At 44.9% G+C, this 16727-nt stretch overlaps 1 protein-coding gene across 3 annotated transcripts in view; it reads right to left on the bottom strand.

Annotated features, from left to right (window-relative positions):
* The window catches only part of KCTD1 (potassium channel tetramerization domain containing 1), a 184171-nt gene that overhangs the window by 39485 nt on the left and 127959 nt on the right, over positions 1–16727 (bottom strand). For all 3 annotated transcript variants that reach the window (XM_036089209.2, XM_036089210.2, XM_036089208.2), the window contains exon 2: positions 10848–11026. In XM_036089209.2, the coding sequence (XP_035945102.1) occupies positions 10848–11026 (179 nt within the window). The remainder of the gene's footprint in view (positions 1–10847; positions 11027–16727) is intronic.

Genomic DNA, 16727 nt, shown 5'->3' with positions numbered 1-16727 from the left:
GTTGGTACCGCCTTTACTCCAGTCCTCTGAATGTGTGCGACAATGTTCTCTGAATCCCACCCTTCGCGGTGTCTTGTTCCTTCTGCAATGTGTCATCAAAATGGTGATGTGTTGATGAAGTACCTTCCTTAGGGCCCCTCAGATTATGGTTCAGTGGGATACACTTCAGACACCCTTCTTTTCTGCTTTGCTATTGACTGTTTGCACTGCTTGGAGACTAACGGAGTTTTCATTTTTTTTAGGTAAGCTCTCAAGCCCTCGGGGCCTCCTAAACTGTTTCTTAAAAAAAATCAATTTTTGGAGGGATGGCAGGGGCCTTGACAAGTCTTCTGAAGCCAGGCAGGAGTTCTGGAATACATCGGGCTCAGAGCACGAGAGCAAGTTTGGGCGTGCTCAGATCCACCTTCCAGTGACGAAGCCCTGGGCCTGGCAAGGTTCACCACTGTTTCAAAGCGGTGGTTAGCTAGTACGCACAGTTGTAATTTATCTTCTGAATATGGCAACACAGTAAGGAAAACTGCACAGAAGTAAAAATAATCATTACCACCGAAAAAGATAAGCAGCAATGTCATTACTAAGCCAACTGACACAGGGCATTTACGTAGCAGCAGGAAGCCATTACCCAGTGACAGCGTCATTTCCAGTGACACTGTATCTTGATGAGATTCAGATGGTCCAGCAACAGCTGATATTGTTGGGGAACCGAGACGCGGATTTTTTTTTTCTTTAACATTTTTTTTTTGCAAATGGGATCGCCACCAGATTGGAGCTTCTGGGTGTTTGCCTTTGGAATATGAATACACGACATGCATACAGTTGTAAGAGTACAACTGATTTCTCGATACCCGCCCCCCCCTTCTCACCCTTCCTTCCTTCTTTCTCCAGGGCCACCCTGGGCACACTCAGAAGCCCGCCATGCAAGGCATTATGCCCCCCTTCAGCCTGCTGCGTTAAGGACCAATTGTTGCTTTTTTTTTTTTTAAGATTTTATTTATTTGAGAGAGACAGAGCGAGAGTGAGCGAGCATGAGCTGGGGGAGGGGCAGAGGGAGAGAGACAGCAGAATCCGTGCTGGGCGCGGAGCCCGACATGGGGCTCGATCCCAGGACCCCCGAGATCATGACCTGAGCCAAAGTCGGACACTTAGCTGACGGAGCCACCCAGGCGCCCCGAATTGTTGCTACTTTCTATCTTCAGGGAATCCTGAGAGTCCTCTTTCAGAGGCAGAATATGGATAACCGATCTAGTTGAAGCTTTAAATCCTGCATTTTACTGAAAAGAAATGGCATTTTAATGGGTTACTTCTATAATGATAATAGAACAAACTGGCAGATGTAGTGGACTCGATTTTTCTATGAACATACTTTAGCTTTCAGCAGAGGGCATTTCTCTGCTCGGTGGACCCATCAGGGATCCTTCAGTGTGACTTTCTGAGGTTTACTATTATTCTTATTATTATTTTGGTTTATTATTATTTTTAAAATTCCCAACATTCAAATGCCAATTACAATATCATGTGTTTGGGTTTTAAATAATAAATGCTTCTGTTTGGAATTTAAGGGGGGAAAAGCTTATTTTATGCATTGGCTTCAGACAGAAGACTCCCCCAGCCTGGGAATAACTTGCATTGTTTTATTGCAGCCACGAAGACACACAGCACAGACACTTCATGTGTCTTCCTTTCTGATAGAAGGAGATTTCACATCTCTACGAAGTGGATCATGGCAGCCTGGGAAGGGGCTTTCCAGTAAATGGCAGACCCAAGAGTAACACTGTGGGGTGTAATACTCCTGCCCACAGAACTCCCCCCAATGACCAAAATGCAGTTCCTCTTCTGGAAATTCACCTAAAATGTTTCAGTGTTGGTCCTCGTTTGCCATAAAGTAGTCTCAAAGGAAGCACTCCACCAGAATCGGTTATGTGGCTGACAGAAGCTACACTTTGTTTTGTCTGGAAGAAACTAAACGGTTTGAGGAGCCAAAGTCACATGAGATCCACAAGCTGGGTTGTGTGAAATAACATGGTCAATTCTAAGCCCTTATAATGAAACTGTCCTTAAGACACAGTAAAGTGAACTATATTTTCACATATGAACTTTGTGAAAGACTACCAGAATCTTCTATGAACTACCTACTAATTAACTTTTCAAATAAGTAAATAGAACATAGACTTTGTTATTATAAAGTACTTTCTTGTATCATGAGGGGAAACATGAAAATACAATGAAAAACAGAGCAAAAATGACCTTGGCATTGCTCAATGACACTATTCCTTATGACATAGCAAAAGGAGTACCGTCAGTATTATTGTCCCACATCAAGCCAGAATCAGTAAGAAAAGTCTCGCTTTAACGACCTATCTCCTGCCACACCACTGCCCTGCCCACCCTGCCCGGGACACGGGCACGTTTCTCTTCCACACCCTCCTCTACACACCTGCTGCCCAAACGCTGAGCTGCAGGTGCATCGCCTGATGCTGATGAGAACTGCAGACTCCCCTCAGATCCTGACATACTAGTGGTCACGCGAATGGTGGGCAGGGCCCAGGAATCTGCATTTTTGACCCTGGTGTGCGGGGATTAGGGAGGAGGTATCGGTTGGAGGAAAACATTCAGAAGACAGGTGTCACCCTTCCGTTCATCTGGTTCATCTGGTTCACTGGTATCTGGGTTGTTGCCTGGTTTGATTTATTCCCTTCTCCTTACTCTTTCCCTTCGGGTAACTAGACTAGAAAATCCCTTTCTGGGCTCCGCCTTGAAGAAAAAAGCAGGTACTTCTTTGCCGCTCTGATGGCATGAGGCCTACCATTAAGTCCTCATGTTACCCTAGCACCTAAAGAACTGGGTGAAGGCCACCTTAAGAATCAAGTGGCTTGAACTTATCGTGGATGACCTGCCCTCTAGGCTCATGACCACCTTTAGAACATAGTTCTGGAAGGTGGTCAGAAGGATTACGTGGCTGGCCATGGGAAACATGAGAATATCCCATGCCTTGCTCCAGACCAATGAAACCGGGATCTTTGCAGGGAGGGCCAGGTTGGTTGGCTTGTTTGAGCTCCTGAAGATTCTCACCTGCCCCCAGGGTTGAAAAGTGCAGCTATAGAAGAAGAAAGCACAGATGGCCTGTAGCCGAGTGGGAGTGGGACTCCTGCTCAGTCACTTGACCTCTCAGAGTTGCAGTGTTTTTATCTGTGCACGGGGGTAAATGACAGTCGCTACCTCTAAGATCACTGTGCACGTTAGATGAGAAATACAGATAATGAGCCAAGCCTGGCTTTGGAACTTCACTATTTTGAACACCTTTACTAGTTACTTGCCCTTCACTGTTTTCAGGACCTGGCCTCTGTGCGCAATATTTCACCTGATAACTCATTCATATATCCAGCCAGCTCTTGAACGTCCACTCGGTGGCAGGCACAATGCATAGCATGAAGAATACACGATGGAGACTGAGTGAGAAAGAGGTTTCCGGGGACTGGACGGCGTTTCTATTGAAAATGAGATGGAGTTCCTGGCGAGGGAGAAGTTCAGAAATATCAAGAATATGACCCCCAGTCTGGCCCTGAGCCGCTTCACGCTGGATACCCAGTGCTCCTCCCCCCCTCACGGCTCTGCCATCGAGAGGGACGGGGCGGCCCGGTGGCCTTCACCTTCTTCCTGGCCTAAGCCAGGAGCAGGCAAGGGGATGAACCAGCTTCATTACTGGCCACCAAGGGGCTTCTGCCCACGTTTATTTATTTCTTTCTTAACTATTTTGGTCAAAACCAAGGATCACTTCTGTGACCAACGAGTGCAAAATTAAAGAAAATGTATCAGGAACAGTAGTAGGGTCAGTACCCCAGCAAGGTGATCTGAGCTGACGTGGCCTTGAGCTCTTCCACATCCGTGGCCCAGAGAGTGGACTTCACTCTGCATCTCCCTCCCTCCGAGCCGAGGGGTGAACATACGCACGTGCCACACATCAGGTAGCAGGAGACGCATAACAGAACAGAAGAAGCAACTGAGCCAAGATCGGGGTGATGTGTTACACCGAAGTGACAAAAATCTGCTTCTAAATCTGCACTAACACGTCCACTAGATTTTGCCTTGAAAATTTAGATGTGCAAATATGTAGGAATAAAATGATCTTTCAGCTTAATACAGGGCGCAAACTATATCCCAAAGTGGGCGTATTTATTCCGTATGTTATTCTTCTTACTACTTCACTCGGTCCTAACTCAAATACCATTTACTGACTCTTTACTCATCGTCTGGCCTCCCCGCTTCCCCATGTAAACCACAGGGGAGCAAGGACTTCTGCTGGCCAGTATCCACCCTGGCCCCTGGGGAGCACAGAAGAAATCACCCAGTGGATGGAAGAACAGCACAGGGAAGACGACAGGCTACAGCACGGCTATATTTTTCTCCGAAGTATGCTCTAAGACAAAACTTTATGAGTTAGATTACTATAAAAGCGAGGTCTGTTTTGTTCCCAAGTGCCAAGGGAAGTTTGCTGAATCCACCAGCAGCGTAGCGTAAGTTCCTGGCTTTTCAGTACGGAAGAGAAAATCCAGTTCCATCATTTAGGAAAAAAAAGTCTTTTGAAGCTGGTTTCATATACTCTTTGCCTATATAACTGAGGAGCAATTTTGGAAAAGCAATATTGTAAGATGACAAGAAGAGACAGAGAAGAGGAAAATTGCCCCGATTACCCTGGAGAAACTTTCATTTTTCATTAGCCAGGTGCTTTACCTCCTTTTCAATGCCACCCCCCCCAATAAACTAATTTTCTTTTTTAACAGATCAACCCATCTTAGCAATCAAAACTGTTCAACATTAGGTTAGACTGTCCTCATTTTATGCATTTCCATGGGCGTTTTCAAAGCAGCAGGGATATGCTCCTTCCTTCCATCTGTGCTGAGAGTTCGCATCTCAGGATGACTTCTACTTCCCCAATAATCTGTTCTGTGATATTTTTTTTAACTTGAGATAGACACTGCATTATAAGATTTATTTATTTGAGAGAGAGAGAGAGAGCGCACAGCGGGGAGGGACAGAGGGAGAGGGACAGACAGTCCTAAGCAGACTCCACATGGAGCGCGAAGCCTAACAGGGGCTCGATCTCACAAGCTCACAACCTTAGCTGAAACCAAGAGTCAGACACTTAACCGATCGTGCCACCCAGGCACCCCCAGAGATGCTGCATTATAAATCATGCTGATCTAAAGAGTAGGTTATAATAAAAAGCCCCCTATTCAGTGTCCTGCCATAATTCTGCAGGAGAGCTTAGTGAACTGTGTGCCAAGAAGGATGCATTTATTTTTTTTGGCATTTCTGTTGGGATCCTGAAATTCGGGCCTGCGCGATGCCAGGATGGGACCCGTGTCTAGGGCCTGTCCTAGGAAACTGGAACGGTGAAGTCACAGAGTCACAGCACAGAATCCCCAGCCCTAACACAGGATTCCAGAACACCTCCGAGTCTAGCCTCGCACAATGACACGGAACTCCAAACATGAGCATTCAGTCGTCCTGTGAGTGTGTGCGCCAATCCCGTAAGAGTGCACCCATCCAACTTTCCTTCCAGGGCAGCTCCCCGTGCACCATGCCTTCCCGGCTCACACATCAACAGTGAAGCACGCCAGGAGCCGGCTCTCTGCTGGCAAAGGTACACGTTTGGCATCTCCGTCCTAAAGCTCCAAATACACACACCTCTTGGGTGGCCATGGGTGTTGACTGCAAGGCGGAAAGCCCAGGCTCTTCTTGAGTTTTGCAATTACCTACATACGCCAGTGTGCTTAGTAACTCCGCTGCTATTTAGGAGAGACCAATTTAGCATAATCTACTTATGTGGGAGTTAACTTCTGTACCGGGTTTAAAATACACAAAAGCTCTGTCAAGTCGTCAGATCGGATGGCTCAGGGGACTGTAACACGAGATCCTGTCTTTCACCTCTAGGTCGCCGGCTGACCGGCTCTTTTAGTTAAGACCCCTGCCTTATTACCACCCCAGAGGTTTCACTCAGTAGTAGTAACAGCCCACTTTCCGGTTTTAAAAAGCCCACATCGGAATAACCATCAATATAGCCGCCATTAATACTGGTTTTGTTCGAGGCGATAGTAAAGGATGAAATGGACCTAACCTGGACTCAGACTCGTGTCTTCTTTTAAAGCACAGAATGTTTTTGTTTTGTTCTGTTTCGTTTTAAGAAGGCTCTGCGCCCAGCATGGAGCCCAATTTGGGCTTGAACTCATGACACTGAGATCAAAACCTGAGCTGAAATCGAGTTGGACACTTAACCGACTGAGCCTCCCAGACACCCTGCACAAAATGCTGCTTTCAAATCACACACGCATGTGTGGCTATAAAGATATTTCAGTGGCAACAGCGGGAGATTTTAAAGAGGCCGTGTCATTTGGTACTAATCTTAATTACTTAATGACAAATGACTTAGATACCTAGATTTTGTTGTTATCAATGATGTTAATAATGGGTGCCTTAGATTTTTAAATCAGATATAATCAGGTCTGTCGTTAAAACGTGCAGGGCGGGGCACGAGTACAAGTATGGCCCACCTCCCGTGTCTGGATACTTACAACTTATCAATCAAGCTAGCAAACCATCAAGTAAAATATGCTCTATCTTCTTTGTAAATCCATTAAAAATCTTTTCATGATGGTGATATATTTTTTTTGACTTTGGTTTTGTTTTGTTTTACTTATTTGATGTAAAGTTATTACAGATCTGAACTGGGTGATTACAATTCAGAATAGCAACCAGAATCGGGGACTTGTCAGCTCCTCTGCAAGGGATCTATCTCCTTGATCCCTGAGGTGGTGTGGATCAGCCTCGGTCTCATAAACCATCTCCGAAGAGCTGTTTTGCATCTTACACAAAACATCAGTAAGACAGAGCACATCACTGACGTATGCACTACTGCAGTTAATCTGAAACCGTCAGTCCCTTCAGCTAGAAACCACCTGACAATGGATGTGAATAACAATGTGAGTGATGAACCTTGTTGTAAAATGTACAAGTCAGCTTGCTTCTTGAATCCCTACTCAGGGCTTACAAGCTTCCCCCACCCAAAGAAAGCACAAGGGATACCCACACACAGTGGAACCAGGTAACCTTGGTAATCAAAGAAATAAAGATCAAGAGGTATTTTCTTTTGGTGGGATGGCCATTACGATATAGCATGAAACATTCATTGAGGAAGAAGCCTATATTCACTTGGAGGGACCATACATCTTGGTGTTATTCAAAACCAGATGGTGAAAATCAGGATCTCTTGGGCAAACTGCAGAGATTCCTACTTTATTGGTCTGGGGCAGGACTGTGCATGGCCTTTTAATGCTTCCCAGGTGCTTCTAATGTTTAGCTGTGTGGTCCCTTGTACCACTTTCTGGGGTTCTAAGGGTGGTCTTTAGCCAAGAAGGTGATAAACAGAGACAGAATAAAAAGTCACCTAAAATATTTCAAAATGGAATAAAGGCTCTTTGTAGGACCTTTGAAATTGTAGAAAGACATGACTTCTTTTACGATCCCTTACTACGAACAAATTAGGACTCTTACACTACAAGTCTCCCCTTGAAATCCTAGAAAACAAAATCAAGGAAAAAGCCCTCCTCCCCTCTGGGCTACACCAAGGGAAAGGCAAGTGAGAGAAGAACCAGTGTGTGCTGAGAATGGTCCCACAGGGTGGGAAGGGTTCCAAGTACCCATTACTAGAGAACTGGAGTGGGAGCTATTTGTAATTCCATGGTCAGGGGCAACCTAATCTCCTAGGATTTATCCCCAAAGAGATTTTCTCAGAAGTTGGAAGGAGAAACCGACATGTATAAGAAAAGCATGAAACTCTTTCTTCTCTGTATCTGTGACTATGAACATTTATGTATGGGTCCCATTAAACTGATTGTTGCCTTGAAATGAACATCAGGTGAGTTAAAACACACACACACACACACAAACACACAATCTAAGAGGGAGCAGAGTGGTCAGTTCAACATCTAAACCACCGTCATCAAGTCAGTTTGTAAGGCTTGTTTCAGAGTCTAACACAGGCTTAAAAATATCTCCCTGACAATAAAGATGATCTTGGAATAGCTCAGCAGCTCTGGGACAGGTAGGGGCATCAAGATCAAGAACCAGAAGGTGCCGGCTAGGAGTCCCTGGAGCCTACAGTAATTCAGGCAAGAATCCAAAAGTGAGCCTGTTTCCATGGTCTAGGAAATGAAGGAATGGGATATATCTGGTATTTGGAAGGCAGTCTGAAAAGAAACAATTGCTGGGTTTGGCAGAAGATTAAGCATAAAGGCAATAGTATGTGTTGGGCACAGGGCCATGGAGTGCTTTTTGTAATTACATTTAATCCTCTCAATAACCTTGCAAGAAGACATATCTGTGTCTATTTTACAAGAGAGAAGACAGGCGCTTAGAAATTGGACCTGTCCTTGGCCAAACAACTACTAAATGGCAGAGTCAGCATTCAAACGTGGGACTAATGAACCATAAATTATTTCTGATGTTGTTCCCATGATGCTGTGGCCCAATGGTGACAAGGAAGTGTAGGGAAAGATCGGGAAAGGAAGATGAGCAATTTCATCTTTTCTAATTAAGTTGGTTGAAAGAGAAATTCAACTTATGATGCACGGAAGTATCAGGTTGGGGGAGAAGGAGGTTTGATGAGATTTTAAAAAAATCTTGTGTATAGTTCGGCACAGTCCAATAGAAATAAAAAGCAAGACGCATGGAATTTGGGGTCTTCTGGGAGCCACATTAAAAGAGTAAAAGGAAACAGGTAAAATTAATTTTCATGACCCATTTTATTTAATTCAGTATATTCTCACTCCAACATGAAATCAATAATAAAATACTATTGAGATATTTTACTTTTTTGGGGGGGGGTCCTAATTCTTTACAATCTAGGACATTTTGATTTGGACCAGCCACATTTCAAGTGTTCAATGGTGGCATGCGGCCAGTGGCTGCCACATGAGACAGGGCAGATATCCCGAGTATCGAGATCACGGAATGCGATGCATGCCTCAGGGTGTGGATAATGAGGAACCCAAAGCAGACTCTTAGAAATACCCATGCACAGGTGGCCAGAGGAAGACTCTCCAAACGAGATACTGTTCGAGGTCTTTAAAAGTGGCAAACTATTTGAGAGAGGAACTGAATAAACAGAGTCTCCAACGAATTTCTACCTCCTACCATTGCACAGGCTAAGTGAGACAGGGGAGCTTCCCAGAAGCCAAAACCCCCATGGGGCTTTAGTCCGTAAGAAGACCCACCCAGCTGCAATGAGCACTCAAAGAAAACCTACTACTTCCGTCATATGCACATGGGGTAATTATTAACTTCCCTCCTGGATCAGAGTTTAAAAATCGGACTGAAGCAAAAGGCCATCAGATCGGTGAATTTTGCTACAGCTAAGGATTTGCTTTTTGACTCCTGTAAGTTTTGTGGCTTGCCACCTAGAATTCAGTGCTCATCTGAAGAGGCACAGCGATTTTCTTTTGTTGATGTTGGTATTAGCTTAGAAGGAATGGAAGTAAGTATCTTTTTAAAGAAACATTGCTTTATCATGATATTCTTGGGAAATATAGCCATCACGTAGCATGACTTTGGAGCACCTATTACAATGCGCTCAGGGAAAGCAGGGACTCAATAAAACGAATAACTGATAGCATCATTTCATTTAAAAAGACATGGTTTTTTGCTAATTGAATTAACAGTCATTTGTGTTTTAAAAAATTACTTCACTTTGATTGCAGGAATTGAATCTGAAAAATCGAGAAAATATTTCCTCTTTCTTCTTCTCAACCTTCCCCTTCCTTCCTAAAATCTCAGGCAGTAGAGTGAGAATAAAAAAACACAACCAAAAAAACGGGTCTTCATGCAGTTATCAAGATGCCAGTGACTTTTACGTCAGTGCTATCTGCTCGGGCTCTAAAGCTACCTGCTATCTGTCACTCCGTCAGAAGCTCTTATCAAAGCAGTTGGTGCCTTCCCGAAGCCCAAATGGTGTGTTGCCATTTCAGATGAGCAAAACCAAGCAGAGAAACTCCCTTTTTCCTGACTTTAGCTCACATGAGCTCCTGCCTCCTCCTCTACCCACCAGCAGAGCGGGTGGAGATCAGATCCCTTAGAGGATCTGGGCATAGCCCCCAAATCCAAGCAAAGCCGGGGGGGTGTCACGGCAACAATAAAAAAGCAAATCGTTTCCTTGGAACTCCTCTAGAAGTGGGTGGGAGGGCATACGGGAGGGGGTGTCTCATAAGCATCAAGTGTGTAATGCCTATTTGTAAACCACTCTCCTCTCTTCAGACACTTTCTATATTTACTTATCTGCCTTGGGTGCTCAGAAATCCCACTGCGCTTTTTTTTTTTTTAAAGCAAGACTATCTTGGCTTCCTGGACTTTTGCATACTGTTCTAAATATACTGCCCCACTCACTGATAAGAGTCTCTCTTTTTTTTTTTTTCTCTAGTTCACAAGTTGGTGGGCCAAATGATCTCCTAGAAAATTCTAAGAACTGATAAGAATGTGTGTTTTAGAAGAAGAGGACAGAAGAAAAGTCCACGGTAGGTAGAAATCATCCTTCTGTTTGTACTACGTTGAGAAACGCGAAGATCTTGGCAGGGTAAAACTCCAATCCCGTGTGACAGGTCTATGCATACCCCACTAAGCTGTGGGTCAGGCCCTGACTGGGCCGAGATTGACAGCCACATCCCAGAGCAGCCCCGGTAGCCGGGCGCTCATGTTCTAACCCCGGCCCCACGCTGCTGGTGTGCTGGTCAAAGGAAAAACAGTTAGGGCATCAAGCACATGCACTTCCGAGCGTGACTTTTCCTTTTTTTTCGGATTACCTTGATTCGGGGTATTTGGTGAGGGTGGCCAGGCTGCTGGTGTACATGTGGCCGCCCACATCAATGTGGACGGGTGCGTTGGATTTTGTGAGCTGTGCTGGAGTAGGAATGCCTTGGTTGTTCAGTGGAGATGCAGGAGATCTAGTGATCAGAGGTCTTGACATATTGGGTCGACTGTCCTACAGAGAGATAAGCAAGTTTAGACACGTTTTCATTTTTTCAGTGGAGAGAAAGAAAACACATGCATCATAAAGAATAAGCCAGCGACTAGCGTTGGTATTCATTCGGCAATAAAATCTCCCCACATCAGCAGCCTCTCGCTCTCGTTGTAATGAATATTGGGAAAACAAAATCTGTAACAAAGAAAAGGAAAACTTCCCATGCTCAGAATCAAGGAGCCGAACTAATGTTCATTTCCAATCATCCTGAGCTCTATGACTGCTTATTTCACTAATGAATTCTCGCATTTAACAACTGGTAAATGGCACGTGGAGAGCTACCACTCATTCCAAAAGAAAAGACAATCAACACTTGAAACAACCCACGTCTAAATAAAATACGGATGCTTTATCCTTCTCTTTGGAAACTCAGTGCTAGGCAGTTGGGATAAATACAGACCTTTCAGCACTTGTGTTCTGCAAAATGTTTTCCTTGATTTCTATTTTTCAAATCAGGAAAAAGAGGGTAGGACTAGCTTGGCCATCAGCACACATTCTCAAAGCAACCTTGTAAATAGGCACAGCTAGTTCATCAGTCAAGAGATTAAAAAAAAAAAAAATCCACACACACTCTACCCGTTTGTTCTCCGCCTCTCTCTCCCTCTCTGTAAGACTGTGGGTCTGGGGACACTTTGGAAAGACTGTACCCTTCAGTGGTAAGTATGTGTGTGCAAGCCACGAGCAAGCTGCTCTTGTCTACGCCAGACTTCTCGCAGAGATCAAGCTCCTGGGGCAGCAATGGGGCAGGTGCTGATGGAGAGTCCCACGGGCAGAGGTATGAGCAGAAGAGCAGACGGAGGACATCACAGGGTGGCCGCGAGAGCATGCTGAAGGAAGTGTACTCTTGAGGAAATAAAATATTACATCCTTCCCATGGAGACAATATAAATATTTCAAACACTATCCAAACACGGTCGATTGCTTCTAAATAAGAGCCCAAACCACAGACAAGTCAAGTCAGGTCTCTGGCACTCAATGAAGGGGTCAAATATTTAGAGCCTGCAATTGAGGAATAAGCTAAAATAGCATTTATGTCTGAGTTCTGCAAGACTAATGCCACCATACTCGCAGATTTATCATTTAGCCAGAAATTGTTTTCAAACATGCAAACAATGTGTGGCAAAGCCAGTGATAAGGCATAATAAAGGGATTTTGAAAAATGCCTTTGATGGAGATTATGAAGGGGAAGTCATCTAGTTTTTGTGCATAAAACCCAGCACGATAAAATACAAATTTGCAAAACATCAGAGATTTTATGATCTGAAACAGCTTTAGGAGTTACCTGGGGCACAACTGTTAGACTACTTAGCATTAACCACATGTCCAGGCAAGACTGTGAATGCACATGCTTTCTGAAACTCTGCAGCTACCATGAATGGGGTGGGATGGGGCCTTTACACAAAACGCTGACCATCTGTGTTGTGCTTTGCTCCATGCTGAATTAAACAGGGCCCAGAAACAGTCGTAGGAAAAGAGTTCATGTTTTATTTCTTAAATTGGGTGGTTGGTTCATGGGTGTTTACTGTATTATTCTTTATACGTTCCTATGTATTTTTAATAATGCAAAATGGGTATTAAAAAAAACATAAGCGGATGTTTGTAGCACACAGAGAAGCGATATTGAAGAGGTATTGGATGGGGGAAAAAAACTAAAAAAGACATGGTTGGTAGAAAATATAAAACAGTTAAGGTATGAAAATATTAAAAGTTAGCACTTTAAAATTCCAGTGACAAAGAACAACATTCTTCCCTTAAAAAATGCAATCCCATAGCCTCTACTTTTAAGAGATACTTCCTACCTGGTGAAAGGCACCCCCCACACACACACTACGGGCCCCCCTCCCTGTTACAATTCATCCCATCACAGCACTGCAGGGTCTGTAATAGTTTTTCAGTTGGACACATTCTGGATCCCGCCTGAGGGTGCTCAGGCGAAAATGAACAGACTTGCAGGGTTAATACTGTAGTTAGACTGCGACCTCATTCAGCACAGCCCCAATACTGCGAGGTCTATATAGAAGGAGAAAAAAATTAAAGCATAACTGATCAGTTGAAGGATTCCAGATTTCCCAGAATATATACCATTTACATTGTAAATCATGAATGAATGGCTACTGCTAAATTTTAAAATTAAGCCACTGTTTCTTCAGCGGCAGGGCGGCGGGGGAGGGGAATTAACCCTTAAGGGCCAGGAGGGAGTTTCCCCGATGGGTGGGCTCAGGCCAGACTCTGGCAGGACTGTCAAGGACAGGAACTGGTCTTCAGTGAGCTGCCTGGACTTCCTCCCCTTCGCTCTCTTTCTCCATTCTGGGAGCCTTCCCTGGGCTGTGCGTGTCCCGTTTGTTAGATCACTTCTAAGGCACTTTGAAGTCTAAGGCAGACTGAAAGAACTTTGAAGATCCAGAGGCTGGGATGGGGGCAGGATATTTGGGGCCGGGAGGTCTTGGTGTTTATAACGGATGCTCAGTTATCTACCGCGTCTACTCCAGATGCTCCATCATAACACACTCTGGCAACCCCCTTCCTCGACAACGGCTTTCTCTTCTTTCTCTCGACACTGAGGTTCCAGATGGGGTGCCTGTACCCACAGCAGCCATCTTCCTACCAGCCTCAGGAGGAAGCCGGTGCCCAGGGTGGCCAAGCTGAGCTGGAAAGGACCGAGATTCTCGGTGACACCGTCAACACACCGAGTCAACCAACTCCGAGCCGATCTCTAGATGTCCTGTTACTCGGGAAAACAACGTTCCTTATTTGTAAAGCTAGTCTGAGCTGGGGTTTCTGGTACCTATCCTGACAGGATACACTTCCTTTCTTGCCACGGCTGCCTCCCCATGAGGTCACCCGGCGTGCTGACACGTGGCCTGTGAGGCCAAGAACAGTTGCCCGCTGACAGATGCAGAATTTTCTACCGTATCATGACCATGTGCAGCTCCACTTCCCCATCGGCCTTTCCCTTCGATGGCTCCCCCAGCATCCTCTCAGTTTGGCTGTCTTTTTAGTATGACTGCCGACGAAAGGCAAACCAAACCCTTGAACCAGGAAGGGTGCAAATGTCTCGGTTGTGCCCTCCTCACTCCTGAAGGAAGAGCTCAGGGTACTGATGTGTATTCTGTAAGATGCCCAGACAGAAAGCTGTCTCTGAGAAACTCCCCTGTGGAACAGACCCCTCTACCTGGGAGACAGGAACCCTAACATGAAGCTACTTGGTTCCTGGCCCTTCCTTGTGCAGCCCATTGCTCTCTCCTTCCACAGTATTCACTACCCTCTCCCAAGAGCCACGCACTGCACCAGACACCCAACTGCGAACGTGACAGGGCGGTGCCTGGCCTTACCGGGCTTGTTGTTCAGTGGGAGACGGAAACCAAGAAACAAGCAGCTGCTATCAGGTGCGTGGGGGGGGGGGGGGCAGGTCACTATGAAAGCTAATTGAGGGGACACGTACCCCAGGCTTGGGGGCTGGGAGGACGGATGGGGAAGGTCTCCTGGAGCCAGTCTAAGCTGAGATCTGACAGATGAGAAATCACCATACAGTGGGATGCTGGAAGGAGGGTTTCAAGCAATACTGCCAAGGCCCCAAAGTTGGAGAGCACATGGTACTTTCTAGAAATTAAAAGTGCAGCATGTTGTGAGCATTCTCCCACTTATTTTTTTCCCCCAAGGTCTGGAGGGACAATGTAGGAAGCCTGTAAGATGATGATGGTCTGAGAACCACAGAATTAAATGTTAACTGAAGTGAGAAAAATAAAACTCACCACAACATCCTTGTGTCTGCAGAGGGGGAAAGGGGAGAGGAAGACGGCTAACAGCCACCTTTCTAAACAGCGCTGCCGAACAGGGCTTCCTACAACAATGGGAACATTCTAGATCTGCTCCCTTCAGGAAGGTGGACACTAGCAACATGTGACTATTTGAGCATTTGAGGTGTGGCTAGTGGAATTGAAGAACGGAAATTTAAATTTAAATTTAATTAATTTAAATTGTAACGTACATAGCCACGCGTGGCTAGTGGCTGTCCCATCGGACAGCACGGTAAACCCCGCTTGAAGTGTTCCTAATATATGGAAGCCCAAATCATGACAGACTTGAACTTATCAACTATGTTTATTTTATTTACTTATTTTATAAAGTATTTTTTTGAAGATTTTATTTTTTTCGGGGCACCTGGGTGGCTGAGTTGTTAAGCGGCTATCTTTGGCTCAGCTAATGATCTCAGGGTCCTGGGATCTAGCCCCGCATCGAGCTCCCTGCTCTGCGGGAAGCCTGCTTCTCCCTCTCCCACTCCCCCTGCTTGTGTTCCCTCTCTCTGTCAAATAAATAAATAAATAAATCTTTAAAAAAATAAAGATTTTATTTTTAAGTAATCTCTACACCCAACGTGGGGCTCAAACCTACAACCCCGAGATGCAGTCACATGCCCCTACTGACTGAGCCAGCTAGGCACCCCTGGCCGTGTTTATTTTTTTATTTTTTTATTTTTTTAAAGATTTTATTTATTTATTTGAGAGAGAGAGAACGAGAGACAGAGAGCATGAGAGGGAGGAGGGTCAGAGGGAGAAGCAGACTCCCCGCTGAGCAGGGAGCCCGATGCGGGACTCGATCCCGGGACTCCAGGATCATGACCTGAGCCGAAGGCAGTCGCTTAACCAACTGAGCCACCCAGGTGCCCCCCTGGCCGTGTTTAAATGGAGAAGCACAGTTACTTCACAAGTGAATACAAACAGCTTATGACCTCACAGCACCATTTCTCCATTTTGACTGATTTTATGAAAATAAATGAAATTAATAGCCATGCAGTGAGGAAAATGCAACATTTACGGCTCTCACAGAAAGAGCACAGAGAAAAGGCACCAGACACAAGAGCATGTTCCATATGATTCCACTCACATGAAGATACAGACCACAAAATAAATCTGGGAAGAGAGAGCTCAGGACACTGGTCACCTGTTGGGGGGCGGGGGGGTACTGACTGGCAGGAGTAAGAACGAGCCTTCTGGACTGCTAGACAAGATCTAAATGTTGCTCTGGGTGGTCCCACAGTTGTACACATGTGGACACTTAAGATTTATTCACTTTACTCTAAGTTCTACTCAGAAAGAAAATAAACCAAAAATAATCCTGGAAAAAACTTCAATCAAAACACCCTACTGTTCAAATACTCATCTAAATTTCTGTGAAATGCTGCCTTTTTTAAAAGCTAAAAAGATGTTTATTATTTCCTCTCATAGGATGCATCAATCTGACTAGAGTACTCTGACATGAAAGAGGTTATTTCAGATGCCTCTTTCCCCCATTTCTATCCTGTATGGGTTTTCCAGGCCTGTTGATCAGTTTACCTTTAAAATTTCCATTTCCCGGCTGCTTTCAGTCTGAGGAGTCCTTAGCTTAATCATCCACCTCACCTACCCAGCAGAGCAGCAGTGATTTTTCTGTAGGAGAGTCCTTCAAGGGATTTGACTTCAGGCATCTTTCAAAAGAAGCTAATGAAAATTTTGCCTTCTAAATCTAACCTAGCTGAGTGCTGTTCAAACAGGAGCCCCAGGGGCACTGCCTAGAACAAATGAGCTAAAGTTTAAACTGAAAGTTTGAATGGCTTTATTTGTTAAAAAGGTATGCCCCTGTCTTATGTCACGTTTCACTATCAAGTTGGACTACATTACCTCTT

Source organism: Halichoerus grypus, chromosome 13 (genome assembly GCF_964656455.1).
Source record: "Halichoerus grypus chromosome 13, mHalGry1.hap1.1, whole genome shotgun sequence".
In the NCBI taxonomy this organism is placed as follows: domain Eukaryota; kingdom Metazoa; phylum Chordata; class Mammalia; order Carnivora; family Phocidae; genus Halichoerus; species Halichoerus grypus.
The sequence above is the reverse complement of the archived record's forward strand: the minus strand, read 5'-3'. Positions and strand labels throughout refer to the sequence as shown.